This window comes from Phascolarctos cinereus, unplaced genomic scaffold (genome assembly GCF_003287225.1).
Source record: "Phascolarctos cinereus isolate Bilbo 61053 unplaced genomic scaffold, phaCin_HiC Scaffold_726;HRSCAF=1367, whole genome shotgun sequence".
Classification (NCBI taxonomy): Eukaryota; Metazoa; Chordata; class Mammalia; order Diprotodontia; family Phascolarctidae; genus Phascolarctos; species Phascolarctos cinereus.
In genome coordinates this window covers 336,983,654-337,001,208 of record NW_027556098.1, presented here as the reverse complement: position 1 = coordinate 337,001,208, position 17,555 = coordinate 336,983,654, and the positions used below count along the sequence as shown (strand labels likewise).

Below are 17,555 nucleotides of genomic sequence, written 5' to 3'. Positions count from 1 at the left end.
GTGATGGATGGATTTTTTTCTATTTAGCAATTTTCCTTAATAATTTCTTGTAATAATGTATTCTTTTTTTTAATCGTAAGTTTCAGATAGATCAACAATCCTTATATTGTCTCTCCTCAATCTGATCTCCAGATCAGTTGTTTTTCTCATGAGATATTTCATATTCTCTTCTATGTTTTCATTCTTTTGATTATATTACTTCTTGATGTCTTATAGTGTTATTTGCTTCCCCTTGTTTTCATTTTTATAAATTTGACACACTTCTCTATATGTCTGAGAAATGAGGCTTTTATCACAGAAACTCACTTCAAAATTTTTTTCACAGTTACTATTGCTAACTGTATTTCCTTCCATCCTATTCCTCCACTGCTAGTTTTCAAAGAGTTGTTTTCTTAAGTTTTTGGATCTCATTTTCCAGTTGGTTGACTTTCTTTTCATTATTTTCTTGGATTGCTCTTATTTTTTCTCCTAATTTTTCCTCAATCTCTTTTTTGATTTTTGAAGTCCATTTTAAATTCTTCCAAGAACTCTTTTTGGGCTTGTGACCATTGGGTGTTTCTCTTTCAAAAAGGAGTGGTTTCTTAAATTTCACTATCTTACTCTGAATATGAACCCAGATCTTCTTTATCTCCAAAGTAGGTGTGGTTGAGTTCTTTTTCCTTTGCTTATTCATTTTTATTTTTATTTTATTTTTAGCAGCTTATTATTATAATCAGGTTCTAGTCCCAAGATGTGGGGAATGGTGAACTAGGTGTCAGGTCCTTCTTACTGTTATTTTCTGAGCTCCGTTCAGGGCCCAAACTAGGGCATTCCTCTTTACTCCTAAGCCATGGCTAGGTGCCCCCAGCCACGCTGACCAGTAAACGCTCTTGCTACCTGCAGTCCTTCCCAGTGGCCGCAAACTTCAGCTCTCTTTTCTGCCCTGGAACAGAAACCAGGGACTGTTCCCCAGCAAGTGCCATAGCCAGTAGGGTCCTCTGCTACCGGACATGTGCTTGCTCCCTCTTGCCCGCAGCGGCAGCCCAGGAACAATGTCTGATCAGCACAGCTGGGCCTCGCGTCCAGCAACAGCAGAGGGTCTTTTAATCTTACCCTACTTCCGACCCCCAAGCTGAGCGTGAGGTGAAAGCTTCTGAGGCCTGAGCCGGCTACGCCCTAGGGTTTGCGGTTTGGTGATTCCCTGGAGTCGGCCTGGAGGTGCTCACGCTTCACTTTCCTAAAGTCTTCTCCAGTTATCTTAGGAGGACAGCTGTTTTACACCAACTTTTATTTCTGCTGCACTATGGTCACTTTGAGGTAATGTTCTGTTATGTGGGGTTGTTTTTTTTTCTTTGGAGGAAATTTGTGGAGCCTGGAGTTTTCTGACCTACTCTGCCATCTTCCCAGAATCCTCTGATAAAAAAAATCCCACCTTTTACAGGAAGCCTTCCTCAACGAGTCTTCCTTCTAATGCTTTCTCTGTTAATTCTTTCCTATTAATTCTCCATATAGCCTGTTTATGTGTTTGTTTGTCAGCTTCCCCATCAGATGTGACTATCTTTCGGACAGTGCCTGGCATACAGTATGCACTTAACCTTTATTGACTGATTAGAATCCCTTGTTGCCTTTCTGCCTCTTACCTGAAGCCTCTCCTGAACACACCTAGCTTCTAGCATCCTCCCCTAAAACACTCGGTCGGTGTATTTTAATGCTTATATATGGCATTGTCTCCCCAACAGAGTATCAGTTTCTTGAGAACAAGAACTAGTTTCACGTCTATCTTTTCATCTTTTCTCACACGGAGACTGTCATAATCTGTGTGCTTTAGGCCAAGTATTCATATTGAGGTAGTATGGCATGGTGGGTAGAAAGCTGACCGAGGGGGCAGCTAGGTGGCGCAGTGGATAGGCCTGAAGTCTGGAAGACCTGAGTTCAAATGTGGCCCGAACACTTGACACTTACTAGCTGTGTGACCCTGGGCAAGTCACTTAACCCCAATTGCCTTAAAAAAACAAAAACAAAAACAAAAACAAAGAAAGCTGACCAAGAAAGCCAGGAAGATCTTGGTTCACAGTCCTAACTCTGACACATACTGGGCGGGTGACCCTGGGCAAGTCACTTTATCTCAAAGTGCTCTAGGCAACGAGGACTGTAAATTGCCTGGAAGGTGCAGGTTGGGGAGACTGAATTTAAAATGCTCACAATAGACCGCCCAAATACTGTATTCACTAGGCAAAGCTGGGCCACACTCTGTTGTCTCATTACACATTACCAATTCAAAATCACTACTTACTAAGCAAGAGTAGAAAGCTACCCCCGACTATTCTGTTTCAGTCAAATAGCAGGCAGGACGGTGTAGTGATTACGATATGCTGATTCTGTCTGTCACACAGAAGCTGTGTGACCCTGGACAGAACACTCGCCCTCACCCTCCTCATCTGTAAAATCGGAGGAGTGGACTGGAGGGCCTCTAAGGTCCCTTTCAACCCCAGACTTATGACCCTGTGATTTACATCAGTGGAGGGGAGTTTCCACACTGGGAGTGGTTTCCATGCCACGGAAGTCATAGGCCTACATTTAAAAAAAAAAAGATTGACTCGGTTAGTAAAGACTTTGTGACGCACCAGGAAAACACAGTATTTGCGCTCTTTTTCCGTTCCCGTTTTCCTCCAATGTCTCCCTTTTCAGATTAGATTTAAGGCTCCTGCACGAGAAAATGCAAGTCCCCGCTTCCCCAGGAGGTGGCACAGGCGTAGGCGCCGGCGCCTGCAGTGGCTCCTCCGCACCGCCAGCGGCCGCTGTCGGCGCGGCGGGTGCTCCCCTCTCCCTTAACTGCGCACTAGATCTTGTCGCACTGCTGCGGTTGACGCATTCATCTGCCTGCAGGCAGTGGGAAGGCGTGCGCTGTCTGCTCTCTCGCCCTCAACGATGGCTGCGTCCTCGTCTGCGGAGAAGGAAAAGGAGCGACCGGGATCGGTCAGCATCGCCAACGTGCCCGGCAACAGCACGCGGGAGAAGCTGCTGTCTGTGCTGGAGGACCTGGAGGTGCTGTCGAGGTACGGCTGCCGCGGGGCCTGGCCGCGATGGGGCAGAGCCGGGCGGGCTGGGACACTGGAGGCACCGCGGGGGACGCCCCCGGCTCTCTCTCCTCCCGGGGCTCGGAGTCCGCCGGCGGGCAGGCGGATCCCCGACTCCCGGCGCGCTCTGGGGCCCCTCCGCGCTGCGGCTGCGGCTCCCGGCCCCCGGGACGGTTAGGGGTGATGGGCCGAGGATCGGCCGGCGGGGAAGGAAGGCTGCGCAGCTGTCCGTGTCTAGCCGCCGCCTGCCTGGGGGAGCCCCACTCTGAGCCTCAGTTTCCTTCTCTGTAAAATGAGGGCATTGGGCTAGATGACGTCTGATGTTTTCTTCCGGCGCTTGCTGTTTGCTGGCAGCTGCGTAGTAGCGGCTGCGTGTTTGGTAATTGAATAAAAATGACCTCGTTGTCAATTTATTTAAGCAAAACTTGTTCTGGGGGGCAGGGTGGTGCCCCTGGAAAAGAGTGCGTACTTGAAGGCAGGAGTGGGTGAAGTTTTGGACCTGTACTCAGGAAGAACTGAGTTCGAATCCAGCCTCACCCATTTAAACTGTGTCATTTAAACAAGGCATTTATACTGCTTCAGTTTCCTCATCTGTAAAAATGGGGATAGTAACACCTTTCTCCCCAGGTATTATTATGAACCAAATGATTAAGAATAATCAAATGAAAACCAAATGAGATAACAGCCCAGGCTACAGGTGAGGAAAGCCTGAACCTGGGCTGGGGGTTTTATGGATGGAGAGGAGAACAGTATGAAAGATGTCAGTCAGTGGAGGTGGAATTAACTAGAATTAGAATCTGATTGGATGGTTGGGGAGGCGGGGGAGGTTCAGGAAGAGTGAAGAGTTTAACATCTACCCTGGACTGCGCACTTAAATAATTGGAAGGATGATGGAATCCTTGATAGAAATAAAAAAAAATTTAAGAGGGCTGGTGGGCTTAAGGAATAACATAATGAGGCCTCTTTTGGATTAATCAGGTTTAAGGTGCCTATATGAAGTGCAGGTGGAGCAGTCTAGCAGACGATTGTGATGCTGGATTAGAGCTCAGGAGGGAAATGAGAGCTACATATGTAAATTTAGGCTTCATCTGCCTAGAGATGATAGTTGAACTCTTGGGAATTGATGAGAGACAGAATTAAAGATGAGAGATTATTACTGAGAGAACATAAGAGGGCCCAGGACAAAGCCCTGGGGTACAAGGGTTATGACATGATGAAGATGGGCTTGCAATCCATGTCTAAAAAACCGGAGCGGGGAGCCTCTAGGGGAAAGGGGATATGGTGATCAGTGTCAAAAGCTGCAAAGGGTTCAAGGAACTATCTGAGCAAGGGCCATTTTAGAATTTAGGAATTTAGAACACTGATGAACTTGGAGAAAGCAGTTTTCAGTGAAGTGGGGGCATTGGAAATCAGATTGCAAGGCATTGAGACAGTGGAATCTTAACCAAACAATGCATAGAAATCATAATATATAAAATAAAATATTTCTGATTATATAAAACTTAAAATCTTTTGCATAAACAAAACTGTAATTAAAATAAAGGAGATATTACAGAGTGAAGAAAATCTTTGCCTCAAACATAGCTGTGCTTAAACTCTGAATTACAAGGTAATATGATAAACTGACAAACACCTATGGTCAAAAACCATTTTGCATTGGCTCACTAGGCAAAGGATACAAATGGCTTCCCAATTTTTCTGTTTTTAGATCCTCTCGTTGGTTTATCAGATTGTGCCATGGGGATTTTGTTCAGGCTTTCACTCTTGATCTTTTGGTCTTTCAGTTTTTCTTGTGTCCCTCATCCAGTCACCATTGGGAATTCTGACTGCTGAGTTCCTCCCCCTTGCTTTGCTTTGGGGACCTGTAGGCTAAACTGCTTTTTGCTGGTCTTCCTGCTGTGAGGTATATGAAGGGCAGGCCAATTCTGTCTTGAGTACATCTGAGTAGAGGGAAGAGCACCTACCCCCAGATGGTTTTCTAGTCCTTTTCTGTAAGGGGGAAGCGCTTTTCTCTCATGTATCTCTGATGTAGCCTGTATGCTGACTTCTGTGCTTCTGTATTCTTCTGTCCCTCCTTCATTCGAGTGATTGAGCAGAATAGGTGTCTACCCCTTTTTGTGGAGAGGGGGACACTTGGGCAGAGTCACTGCTAGGGGAAATCCATAAAGCTGGACCCTGGGTCACAAGCTAATTTAATTTGAGGGTGCGGACACTGGTGTAGAATAAGAGTTCTAAGTTAAAATCCTCTGGTATTGTGGGAGAAGGGATGCGGTCTTATAGATTCCATGTAATTACCCAATGTGCCTCCCTAATTCCTTTTATCTGAGGTTTTGGTGTTAGAGAAGTTTGTAGAAAGCAACTATTTGGCCATCTTGCTGGTCCCTCATGCATATTTTTTTAATGAAATTTTCACAGAAAGAAATGCAAACTCTCAGTAATCATATGGAAAGATGCTCCAAATCACTAATAAAAGAAAGGCAAATTAAGGCAACTGAGGTTTCATATCATGCCCATCAAATTGGTAAAGCTGGAAATAGTTAATGTTGAAAAGGTGGTAAGCTATTTTAAAAATAAGTTCACTGAACCCAGGTTAAGAGCACCATCTGGGAATCTAATAATATGAAATTTATTAGGGCTAAGTATAAAATTTTGCCCTTAGATACAAAAAAAAATTAGCTTCCCAAGTATAAGATGAGGGAAGGCATATTTAGACAGTAGTCATTCTGGGAAAAATGTGGAGGTTTTAGTGGACTGCAAGCTCACTTTTAGTCAGTATTGTGATGTAGCAGCCAAAAAGATGATGTGATCTTGGGCTGCTTGAAGAATCAGTCAGTCAGTTAAAGATTTATTAAGCACCGACTATATGCTAGGCACTCTGTTAAGTGCTGGGAATGCAAAGAAAGTCCCTGCCCTCAAGGAGTTAATAAACCTAGTGGGGGACACAACATGCAAACAGCTGTATACAAGCAATATGTGTGTGTGTGTATCTATATCTACATGTTCTGTTCTAAATTGGGGATACTCCCAGAAGGCACTAAGATTCAGGAGGTCTGAGAAAGACTTCTTGAAGAAGGTAGGACTATAGTCAAGACTTGAAGGAAATTAGGGAAACCAGGAAGTGTAGATGAAGAAGGAGAGCATCCTAGGCATGTGGGACAGGTAGTGAAAATGCTTGTGTCTTCAGACTGTTGGATACCCTTTCTCAAGTACTACCTTGGCCTTCACCTGCCCAAGAGGATATTCAGGCTTCATTCCATTTGGGCAAATTCAGTGTTTTTTTCATGAGACCACTGTGATGACAAGAAAGACCCCGCAGTGATCATTAGCCTGGTGGTAGAACTAATCCCCCTGCACAGGCCTGAGAATGTGACTCTCATCCTGGAGGGTAAAACCAGCAAGGCCCTCACTACTGCTCTGAAGGGGCTGCTGACTGTGGAGAGGGAAATGGCTCATGGATTATGTCTTAACAGTCTCCTGTATTACAAAGATTGGAAGCTGCCCCTATGAGAATATATAGGAGATAAATGACTTCTTCATCTTACCTGGCCTGCCCTGCCTCTGCCCCTTTCGCAAGAGTACCTACTCCCTGCTCAAGATTCCACCTTTGAAATACCTCCTGTGAAGCTGTCCTCTTTACCCAGCAATTATAACTAACATTCCCAGATCCTACTGAGCAGTCAAACTACCAACAGATTATTTTATAGAGCTAGAAAAAATGACAGGATTCATTTGGAAGAACAAAAGGTTCAAGGGAACTAATGAAAAGAAATGCAGGGGAAGATGGCCTAGCCATACCAGATCCTAAATTGTAAATTAAAAAAATTACAAATTATAAAGCAGCAATAAATTATAAAGCAGCAATCATCAAAACTACTTGGTACTGGCTAAGAAATGGAGTGGTGGATCAGTGGTTAGGTAGGCAAGACACAGTAGTCAGTGACTATAGTAATCTACTATTTGATAAACCCAAAGACCCCAGCTTCTGGGATAAGAACTCACTCTTTGAAAAAAACTGCTGGGAAAACTGGAAAATAGTATGGCAGAAACTAGGCATGGACCAAAATTTTATACCATATACCAAAATAAAGTCAAAATGGGTTCATGATTTAGATATAAAGGCTGATACTATAAGCAAACTGGGAGAGCAAGGAATAGTTCATCTGTCAGATTTATGGAGAACAGAAGAATTTATGACCGAACAAGAGATAGAGAACATCATGAAATGCAAAATGGATAATTTTGATTGTATTAATTTGAAAAGTTTTTGCACAAACAAAGCCAATGCAACCAAGATTAGGAGGGAAACAGAAAACTGGGAAAGAATTTTTACAACCAGTCTCTCTCATAAGGGCCTCATTTCTAAAATATATAGAGAACTAAGTCAAATTTATAAGAATACAGGTCATTCCCCAATTGATAAATGGTCAAAGGATATAACCAGGCAGTTTTCAGATGAAGAAATTAAAGCCATCTATAGTCATGAAAAAATGCTCTAAAATCACTATTTTTTTTTATTAATTGGTTTTGATTTATCAACAATCACTTCCATAAGCTTTTGAGTTTTGAATTTTTGTCCCCCTTCTTCCCCTCCTCCCTCCCCAAGAGGGTGCACAATCTGATTATGCACACTATACATATGCATTCCTCTTAAACATGTTTCACATTAGTCATGTTATAAGTCATGTTATAAGGAAGAATTAGAACCAATAGGAGGAACCACAAGAAAGAGGAAACAAAAAAAAGAAGGAAAAAAAAGAGCAAATAGTACGCTTCGATGTGCATTTGGATGCCATAGTTCCTTCTTTGGATGTGGATAGCACTTTCCATTGTGAGACTTTTGGAGATGTCTTAGATCCTTATATTGCTGAGAAGAGCCTATCAAAGTTAGTCATCGCACAACGTGGCTGTTACGGTGTACAACATTCTCCTGGTTCTGCACACTTCACTCGGTATCAGTCCATACAGGTCTTTCCAGGTCTAAATCACTATTGATTAGAGAAATGCAAATCAAAACAACTCTGAGGTACCACATCACCACCTATCAGATTGGCCAATGTGACAAAACAGGAAAATGATAAATGCTGGAGAAGATGTGGGAAAATGCACTAATGTATTGTTGGTGGAGTTGTAAAATGATCCAGCCATTTTGGAGAGCAATTTGGAACTATGCCCAAAGGGGCAGCTAGGTGGTGCAGTGGATAGAGCACCAGCCCTAGATTCAGGAGGACCTGAGTTCAAATTTGGCCTCAGACACATAACACTTACTAGCTGTGTGACCTTGGGCAAGTCACTTAACCCCATTGCCTAGCCAAAAAAAAAATTGTGCATACCCTGGGACTGAGCAATAGCACTTCTAGGGCTGTATCTCAAAGAGATCATAAAAATGGGAAAAGGACCCACATGTACAAAAATATTTATAGCAACTCTTTTGTGGTGGCAAAGAATTGGAAATTGAGGGGAAGCTTATCAATTAGGAAATGGCTGAACAAGTTGTGGTATATGAATGTAATAGAATACTATTGTGCTATAAGAAATGATGAGCAGGCAGACTTCAGAAAAACCTGGAAAGACTTGTATGGTCTGATGCTGAGTGAAATGAGCAGAACCAGGAGAACATTGTACACAGTAACAGCCACATTGTGTGATGACTGACTTTGATAGACTTAGCTCTTCTCAGCAATGCAAGGATTTAAGACAAGTCTGAAAGACTCACAATGCTATCTACATCCAGAGAAAGAACTTTAGCGTTTGAATGCAGATCAAAGCATACTATTTGCTCTTTTTTTCTTCTGTTTTGTTTCGTTTCCTTTTTCTTGTGGTTCCTCCTATTGGTTCTAATTCTTCCTTACAACATGACTAATGTGAAAATGTGTTTAATAGGAATGTATATGTAGAGCCTGTATCAGATTGCATGCTGTCTTGGGGAGGGAGGGGGAGACAAATTTAAAACTCAGAAGATTATGGAAATGATTGTTGGAAACTAAAAATAAATTAATAAAAAAAAATTTTAAAAAGAGTATACAAAGTTTTATGGCCCTTTTGGCATAATTCCAAATTGTTCTCCAGAGTGGTTAGATCAGTTCACAACTCCATCAGCATTACATTAGTGTCCCAATTCTCCCACGTCTCCTCCAACATTTGTCATTTTCCTTTTCTGTAATATTAGCCAATGTGCCATTTTTTCATTAATTCCCTTGATATTTGACCTTTTGTTCTTCCGAATGAATTTTGTTATTATTTTTCTACCTCTGTAAAATATTTTTTTGGTAGTTTAATTGGTATGTGCTATAGTAGGAAGATCGGTAAAACTGGGAGAACAACTGTCAGGCTATTGCAGTAGTCCAGGTGAGGAGTGATGAGGGCCTGGACCAGAGTGCTGACAGTGTTGGAGGAGAGTAGAGATTAGGAAGGAGAGAGGTTTCAAAAATAGAAACAACAGGACTTGATGACTGATTGGATGTGGGGGGTAAGAGTGACAAGTCAAGGATGACACCCAAGTTGTAAGCCTGGGTGAATTAAGAGGAGGATGGTACTTCCTTTATAGTAATAAGAAAGTTAGGAAGAGGGAAGGATTTGGGGAAAAGACAGTTCCATTTTGGACATGTTGAGTTTAAGATGGCTTTTGGGACATTCATTTCTAGATGTCCAATAGGAAGCTGGGAATGTGAGACTGGAGATTAGGGCTGGACAAATAGATCTGGAAATCAGATATCTGAATAGAGATAATAATTGAATCCATGAAAGCTGATGAGATTACCAAAAGAAATAGTATACTGGGAGTAGAGAAGAAGGCCTAGAACAGAGCCTTAAGGGATACCTACCGGGCATGATTAGTTTGGTTATATGTTTACTAACCATGACACAGTTAGTTTGCTGAATGAAGATATAGCAAGAGACAGAGAAGGAGCCTTTGGACAGGTAAGAAGAAAACTAGGAGAAAGCAGTGTCACAAAAACCTAGAGAGAAGAGCAAATTAAGGAGAATGATCAACAGATAAAAGATTGAAGGGGTCAAGAAGGATGAGAATTAATAAAAGGCTATTAGATTCATCAACTGAAAGATCATTAGTAACTTTGGAAAGAGCGGTTTCAGTTGAATGATGAAGTCAGAAGCTAGTTTATATGATAATAACTGTCTTGCAGAGTTTTATTGTGATCAAATAAGATAATCTATGTGACCCACTCTGCAGTCAGGATCCAGTTTGGAGTGTAGAAAAAGTTTAGTTAATAAGGTTGAATATATTGTGAAGAGTAAGTTAGAAAATCTGGATTCAGAGTTCTGGCTTTGCTAATTTACTATCCTATATGTATGAGGAAGTAGAAATGGCACTGAAGATGATGAGATTGAAATCAGGAAGAGTGGCTATTCCAGACATGTAGCCAGACATGTACCCCCAGCCACCTGTGCTGGGGGTAATACAAATTTGAGAATAATTCAAATTCAAAAAACATAAATAAAACATTTTTTAAAAAAGACACAGAAATTAAATAGATTTGCATATGTTTAATACACTGGTGAAACTGTATTTGAGTCTAATACAGCTTGGCGGCAAATGGGGCAAGTATTATTTTCAGCCAGCCAGCGATCAATACAGTGGATATGAAACTCATGTGTGCAAGGCAGTTGTCTTAGTTTGTCTCCCTGTGTGTAGGTGTTTACACAAATATTGCAGGCTTTATTTATCTCTCCATTTATGCTGCTTTTGTAGCTTTTGGTAGAAAATTTATCCATTTCTTCATTGGTTAATCCCCCAGAGCAATACCAGCTATCATCACTTAGTAAAAAAGTACGAGCAAGACGGAGAGTTGGTATTATGATATTTTCAATCAAATTACTCACATCGTTGTTCTGCCTGGCATGACTTTCCCTGGTGTAGCAAATTGGAGTTTCATTTAGTTCTCTTTGAGCTCTTACTCTGTTCAGCTCAGAATTGATGTCCCATAAGTGCTGATTGTCTCTCTCTGTTTCTAAATAGGCCCGAGTTTCATTTGAAAAGTTTTGAGTGCTCAGTCCAGCTAGGACCTGCTGGAGAAGCATCTGTAGAATCCTTGGCTGGCGAAACTCAGGCTCTGAAATACCGTGAAGGGGTAGCCATGTTGTTCTGAAACAGATTTGTGAGCCATTATTTTCAGAACGGGAAATGACTAGTTGAAATATACCTCTGTTACTCCTATTTGCTCCTCTGGGTCTTTGAAATCTAGATCGAGTTCTGCTTGAAATATTCTCATGGGGTATTTCTTCTTCAGGGAGAACTTTTACCGTAAGGTTTAACCTTAGGGTTGGTTGACATCTTGCAGTTGTGCAAAGAATTCTTGAAAGTGCTGATGAATGTGAAAATTGTGGAGTGCCTTCTATTTCTTGTTCGTTTTGAACTATATGATGCTGATGACACTGCATCAACTTTTTGTTGATTTGTTTTCTTCTTGAAATGATGTCAGTTGGTCTTTGCAACCTTGAATGACTACTGCTATTCTGAGTAGGTCTTAATCTTAGCGTTTCAATTTTTTCTCTTAGATCACTCAGTGGACTGTTGTTTCTTACTCTGTGCCTCTGGTACATTGTAGATTCGTTTCCTTCATGAGCTTCTCTTAGGATAACAGCATTGACATGTCTAGTGAACTGAATAGGTCTGGCACTAGAGTGACAATCTGTGAACCTTTCTCTGAATTCCTGGGCTCCACTTCTGAGCCTGCCCATCATCCAGGAAGAAGGCTCTTCTATTGTGTGCTGCCTTCTAGAATCTCTCATGACTCCCAACATTGCAGCATTCATATTTGAGGTCTTGCTTCTATTTCGTCTGTCTATTGGGCTGTTGGATGGCTGAGATCTATTTATTTGTTGGTGTTGGCATCCACTGGTATTCAAATATGGCATATTTATGTATCCTTCCCTTGGGATACCAACATTTTGGAATTCATCGTATGTGTTAATTTTAAGTCTAAATTGGAATTCTCCTGTATCCGAACCTCTCTGACTTAAAGCTCTCCAAATTTGGTTTCTATTTTGCCCATTGAGTATGGCGATTCCTGTGTGACAAAATGTATTTATCCACTGAAGCATTGATTCTTCACTTAAATTTTCCCCAGGAACTTCAGTGGAGCTGCTTTCTTCTTCAGCTCCTAAATTATATACATTTGATTGGGCTGCTAGATTTTCCTTTGCTTGTTCTAAGAGAAGCTGTAGTTCTTCCATTGTCTTTTCTCCAGGAGTGCCAAGAAGATTTTTGTTTCTTATTAGTCTGTAGTCGTCTTCACTGAGCCCACTAACAAATTTGTGATAGGCCTCTTCCTTCTCGAGGCGTTCTGCTGCCTGTACCATAATCCATTGTCTTGTGAGATTTTTTTTCTTTTTCTTTGTTTTCATGATTCATAGACCATTTCATATATTCAGAAATCTCACATCTGATAGAACTGTCAAAACTCTGAATTATGCTTTGCTAAGAGACTGAATGAAAAACAGATTTTAAAATGGTTGCTCATGTAAAGTCTTGGTGGTGGTGATTCTGGTGATAAAACTTTCTGGTTTCCTATGCAAGCTTCATTGGCTCTTATGCCTTTTACCAGTATTACATTGCTGCAGTATGATTGGCTTTTTAAGAAAAACCTATTATGTGCTCATCTAGTAAGACTGGTTACCTAGGCATGATCTGTAAACTATCAGTTTTCATTGAAGTTTGTATACAGTCACAATTTTCTCCTAGAAAATGACCAACAAAAACTAGAAAATGACCTTGTTTGTGGAACAAACAAGGCTTTATTGTGATTATCAGTCAAATAATACTCACTTCTCACAGCTGCATATCTGGGAAATTAGGATAGAATTCCTAAGCAGTAGTGGACTCTGGTTATGCATATGTTATTTTTTTTTCCTCTTTTTGCGTGAGGCAGTTGGGGTTAAGTGACCTGCCCAGAGTCACATAGCTAGTAAGTGTTTTGCGTCTGAAACTGGATTTGAACTCAGGTCCTCCTGACTCCAGGGCCATATCCACTGGGCCACCTAGCTGCCCCTGTATGCTGTTGTTAAATCCATGGTACTACATATGTCATGGATATGTTGCAGGTTGGCTTTAGTGGGATCAAAATCAGGGTTTGGGGAGGAATCTGAATGCTATATTTAGCACTCATTTTGGGTTATATAGTCCTAAGAAATTGAGGAAAAGGGGTTTGGGACAAAATTATACAGCTTTCCAAATGACAAAAGGACAAGTAAGCCTGCGCAAGTCAGGGAGACAAAGTTGTTCATGTCTGGGAGATAGAGTCATATTTCTTAAAAGGCAACTTGATATTTTGGAAACCCAAAGATCTTCTTTGGGTGTCTTGGTCAGTAACTTTGGGTGTCTCAGAAAACCATAGCTTCCTTCAGCATAAAATAGGTCAAACAGGCCATTTAACATTTCTGATGCAGGAAACGTCTTTATGCATTTTTAGGTTATGATACAGAACGTTAACATAAAATGAGAAAATGGGTAAGACAGATTTTAGGTATAGGTAAAAAATTCTTTTTCCACTATGAGTTCTTGTGCCACATTTTTAAACTTTAGTACCAGTAGATTGGGGGGTGTGTGTGTGTGTGTGTGTGTATGTGTGTGTGATTTATGATTTATTTTTAACATTCTTTTCTTTTTAAATTTTGAATTCCAGATTCCAGGTTTTTTCCCACCACTCACCCATCTGCTACAAAGGCAAGCAAAATTATTTCAGTTATATATGTGAAATCATGCAAAATATGTTTCCAGATTAGCCATATTGAAAGAAAAATTAAGCGAGAAAATTATGCTTCAATTTGTACTCAGAGTTCATCAGTTATCTCTCTGGAGGTGGATAGCATTTTTAATTTTTTCATCATGAATCCTTTGGAATTGTCTTAGATCATTGTATTGATCAGAGTAGCCAAGTCCTTCACAGTTGGTCACCACTATAACATTGCTGTTACTGTGCACAATGATCTCCTGGCCCTTCTCACTTCACTTTGCATCAGTTTATATAGGTCTTGCCATTTTCTTCTGACATCATCTCCCTCCTCATTTCTTACAGCACAATAGTATTCCATCATAATCATATACCCAAACTTATTCACTCATTCTGCAATTTATGAGCATTCCTTCAATTTCCAATTCTTTGCCACCACAAAGAGCTGCTATAAATATTTTTGTACATATTAGTCCTTTTCTTTAAAAAAAACCTTTGGGATATACACCTAGTAGTGGTATTGCTGATTTCAAAGGGTATGCACAGTTTTGCAGTCCTTGGGCCTAGTTCCAAGTTTTTCGCCAGAATGGTTGGACCTGTTCACAATTCCAGGAATAGTTTATTAGTGTACTGATTTTTCCCTCATTTCCTCCAGTATTTATCATTTCTGACAGATGTGAGGTAGTACCTCAGAGTCGTTTTAATTTTCATGTCTTTAATCAATAGTGATTTAGAGCATTTTTTCATGTGACTAGAGATGGCTTTGGTTCCTTCTGCAAACTGCCTAATATTCTTTGCCCATTTATCAATTGGGGAATGGCTCTTATTTTTATGAATTTAACTCAGTTCCCTAGATATTTGAGAAATAAGACCTTTATCAGAGAAACTTGCCGTAAATTTTTGATACTACTTCATTGTCTGTAGTACTTTTTAGCAAAATGTAGCTTCCCTGATTCTCTTTTAATTAGCTCTGTTTTTACTTTTGCTTTGTCTGAGATCATGATTGCTACCTCTGCCTTTTTTTTTCACTGTAGCTGAAGCATAATAGATTCTGCTGTAGCCCTTTATTTTAACTCTCTGTATGTGTTTCTGTTTCAAGTGTGTCTCTTGTTACCTAACAAATTGTTAGATTTTGGTTGCTAATCCAATGCTATCTGCTTCTGTTTTATGGGTGAGCTCATCCCATTCACATTCATAGTTATGATTAGTAACTGTGTATTTCTTTCCATCCTGTTTTCTTCTGTGTATCTTCTTGTCTGTCTTTTTACCCTGTCCCTCCTGAAAAGCCTGTTTAGCTTCTGGACATGGACTCCCTTAATCTACACTTTTTTTTTTTTAACCATTCTTCCCCCTCCTCCCACTCCAATCCATCTCTTACTCCTTCCCTTCCTGTTTCTCTATTGGGTAAGATAGACTTCCATAACCAATTGAGTGCGTATAGTTAAGCAATCTTCAACATTTGCTGGTGTAATATTCCTAAAAATGGCACAAAAGTAAGAAAACTGAAATGTCTGTACATTGAACCTCTGGGAAATAAGGGGTTAATTTCCCCCAGCCACCAAAAAGTATAATCTTTCCCTAGAGATTGCTGAACATATACTTTTCTGCATACAATTCTTTTTTTTTGGGGGGGGGCCTAGGCAGCTAGTAAGTGTTATATGCCTGAGTCCAGATTTGAACTTAGGTCCTCCTGACTCTAGGACTGGTGCTCTCTCCACTGTGCCACCTAGCTGCCCCCTGCATACAGTTCTTCATAATAAAACATTCATTCTGATAATATGCCCTTTTTCCAACACAGTAACTGTGAAATAACCCGTAAAATGCAGGGAAGAGGAGAGACAACACTAGATGAGACAGGGAGGGGCAGGAACAGGGGCTGGCATGTCAGAAAAGCCTCGAGGTGAAAAAGGGAAAGGAACAACCTGCAGTCTCTAACCTTCTTTTCCTCTCTTTGGTTGAACTGTTCCTGGATGCAGCTAGGTGGCGCAGTGGGTAGAGCACTGGCCCTGGAGTCAGGAGGGCCTGAGTTCAAATCCAGTCTCAGACAAGACACTTGACAACTAGCTGTGTGACCCTGGGCAAGTCACTTAACCCCAATTGCCTCACCTAAATAAATAAATGAATGAATGAATGAATGAATGAATGAATGAAAAGATGGATAAATAAATAAATAAAAATAGAAAAGCCATGCCTCTAAGAGTTACTTCATTGAAGTTCGGGGCTCTCTGCCTGCCCAGCCAGGCAGAAAGGAAGAGAGGGAAGCTTGTGGCAAGAGGGCAGAGGTGACCACTGTCTCATTTACCAACAAACTTAGCCACTTTTCTATTTTTTTTCAATTCCTTCATTGGGCATTTGAGAGGTTTCTTTAGTACTTTCTGGAGCAGAATCATAGAAGCTATGACAAATATTTTCCTCCTTTTTGCAGATATAACAACTAGCCTCTGACAGTGGCTATAGACATTTCTGGAATGAAGTTTATCTAAGATCTTTATTTTCTCACTAAGTGGCATCACTGACTTTAAACTCTTGGGTTTAGAGCCCAAAAGACTTGCACTATGCTTAGGGGGCATAATTCAACACAAAACTTGAGTTTTAAAGACAAAGAATGAAAATATGCAATGAAGGCCAGTAAAGCGCCGAGTAGGGTACTCTGTTGCTCCACAAACTTAAGCGCATTCTGCATCTCATTTTTTTCTTTACTGTATAGCCTTGAATATGCATAGTTGCCAACACAAAAGTGAAAATGAGGTTACTAATAAAATCACAGGCATGATTGAAGTCACAAAAGTTAAATGCATAAATGTTGAAGATTTCTGAACCAATTTTTTCACCCTTTTGAACCAATTCCTATGAGATAGAGGTTCAAGCATTGCCTGCCACCCTCCCCATTTTCCCCTACACTATTAAAGCTCTTCCTTTTTGCACCTCTTTTATATGAGGAAAATTTCCACATTCTTTTTATCCCTTCTTCTTTCTCCCAGTTCCTCCTTCTTCCTCACCCCTCCCTTTTGTGTGTGTGTGTGTGATCATCCCAACATAATTGACATACAGTCATGCCCTGTGTATGTACCTTCTAACTACCCTAATAATGATAGTTCTTAGGAGTTACCTGTATCAGACAGTTTAACTTTATTGAGTCCCTTATGATTACTCTTTCATATTTATCTTTTTATGCTTCTTTTGAGTCTTATATTTGAAGGTCAGATTTCTATTTGGCTCTGGTCTTTTCATCAGGAATGCCTGGAAGTCTTTTTTCATTAAATGTCCATTTTTCCCCGTGAAGAATTATACTCAGTTTTGCTGGGTAGGTTGTAGTCATTTTTAATCCTAGCTCCTTTATCTTCCAAAATACTGTATTCCAAGCCCTCTGCTCTTTTAACTTGGAGGCTGCTAAATCTTATTTGATCCTGACTGTGGCTCTATGGTATTTGAATTGTTTCTTTCTGGCTGCTTGCAGTATTTTCTCCATGACCTGGGAACTCTGGAATTTGGCTATAATATTCTTGGGAATTTTCATCTTGGGATTTGTTTCAAGAGGTCATGGGTGGTGAATTTTTTCAATTTCTATTTTACCCTTGGATTCTAGGATAGGCAGTTTTCCTTGACAATTTCTTGAAATACGATGTCTAGACTCTTTTCTTTTGGTCATGGCTTTCATGTACTCTAATAATTCTTAAAATATCTCTCCTTGATATATTTTCCAGGTCATTTGTTTTTCCAATGAGATGTTTCACATTTTCTTCTATTTTTTTTCATTCTTTTTACTTTACTTTATTATTTGTGTGTGTGTGTGTGTGTGTGTGTGGCAATT

The 17,555-nt window shown here is 40.5% G+C and overlaps 1 protein-coding gene across 2 annotated transcripts in view; it reads left to right on the top strand.

Moving 5' to 3' along the window:
• The first annotated feature begins 2,816 nt into the window (after positions 1–2,816).
• The window catches only part of MED4 (mediator complex subunit 4), a 38,428-nt gene continuing 23,689 nt past the window's right edge, over positions 2,817–17,555 (top strand). Inside the window, exon 1 of one of the 2 annotated variants that reach the window (XM_020993753.2) lies at positions 2,817–3,035. In XM_020993753.2, the coding sequence (XP_020849412.1) occupies positions 2,908–3,035 (128 nt within the window). In that variant the 5' untranslated portion in view covers positions 2,817–2,907. The remainder of the gene's footprint in view (positions 3,036–17,555) is intronic. The other variant, XM_020993754.2, reaches the window with a different exon arrangement.